Below are 1,258 nucleotides of genomic sequence, written 5' to 3'. Positions count from 1 at the left end.
TTCTTCATCCTTATTTATGAGTATTTATGAGTATTTATGAATATATATGACATTATATACTATACGTTTTTATAACATACTTTACTAAGACTTTTTATGACTTTTAATGACATACTATACTTTAACTTTATATGAAATGATATCCTGACTTTTTAAGACATTTTCTTTGCCGTCCTAAACTTATTCAATAAGCATGGAGAGGCCTTGATGGCAGTGATCTACATTGACCCTCAGCTCTGCTAACATAACGAGAACTCATGACCTTATGCTTCATGAGACTGTAACTACATGTTTCAATGCAATGTTTGTATGAAATAAACACACAGGAACAAGAAAAGCAGTCATTTATTAAAAAATACAAATCATTATTCAGCCAAACACTGTAGTTCTTCAGCAGAATGTCTGTTACGCAACACACAGAGTCAGAGGATATCATGCTTAAACACGAAAGAATACATATTTGTTTTCTTCTTCTCCTCTCAGATGACTCGGTGTACGAGTCTCCGGAGCCCTTCCTGACCGACGACACCACCGGCGGCTGCAGCCTCGCTCTGCCACGCCTCTCCCTGCTGTCGGCCATGTTGCTCGTCCTCCTCCTCATCCTCCTCCTCGCCTCCTCATAGCACCTCCTGCTCCTCTTCTTCTTCCTCCATTTGGACAGATCTCCGCCTGCCTGAAGCTCTGAGGAGAAACCCTGAGACAGGAAACAAATGCAGCGTCCTCCTCTCCCTGACCTCCGACCTTCACCCGAACCTCAGCAGCTCAGCCAATCAGAGGAGGCTTAGGTCGCTGGTGGGAGGAGCCAAGAGCTTTTTGAGTCAAGAGCTTTTTGAGTCACTGCTGGGACCATCACTGCTCTGTGATCGATGTTTCTGTTCTGACAAAGTCTAGACTCCGTTGACTTATATATATATATATATATATATATATATATATATATATATATATATATATATATATATAATATATATATATTATATATTAGATATATATAATGCAGTCTTTAACACATTTCCTCTTTGGTTTCGTATAATTTGAGATTTTGAGACACGAAAAGTCACTGATGTGATCTTTGAGAAGCAGATCTCGGACTAAAAATCAATCACGGAGCCGATCAGTTTCAAACATCTGGTTGTAGCTTTTCAGCAAATGGATTCAAAACAAACAGCATGAATCTTTTCAGGTTCTATGTGAAAGACCAATACTATATTGGCACCAAACTCTAACCTGTAACATGGCGGTCAATGGAGTCCAGCTT

The 1,258-nt window shown here is 39.4% G+C and overlaps 1 protein-coding gene across 1 annotated transcript in view; it reads left to right on the top strand.

Moving 5' to 3' along the window:
* The window catches only part of LOC129094127 (ephrin-A2-like), a gene marked incomplete at its 5' end in the record, with an annotated part of 47,311 nt that extends 46,490 nt beyond the window's left edge, over nucleotides 1-821 (top strand). Inside the window, one exon of the mRNA XM_054602164.1 lies at nucleotides 484-821. Coding sequence (XP_054458139.1) covers nucleotides 484-623 — 140 coding nt within the window. The remainder of the gene's footprint in view (nucleotides 1-483) is intronic.
* Nucleotides 822-1,258: the final 437 nt, after the last annotated feature.

Source organism: Anoplopoma fimbria, chromosome 8 (assembly GCF_027596085.1).
Source record: "Anoplopoma fimbria isolate UVic2021 breed Golden Eagle Sablefish chromosome 8, Afim_UVic_2022, whole genome shotgun sequence".
NCBI classification, from domain to species: Eukaryota; Metazoa; Chordata; class Actinopteri; order Perciformes; family Anoplopomatidae; genus Anoplopoma; species Anoplopoma fimbria.
The sequence above is the reverse complement of the archived record's forward strand: the minus strand, read 5'-3'. Positions and strand labels throughout refer to the sequence as shown.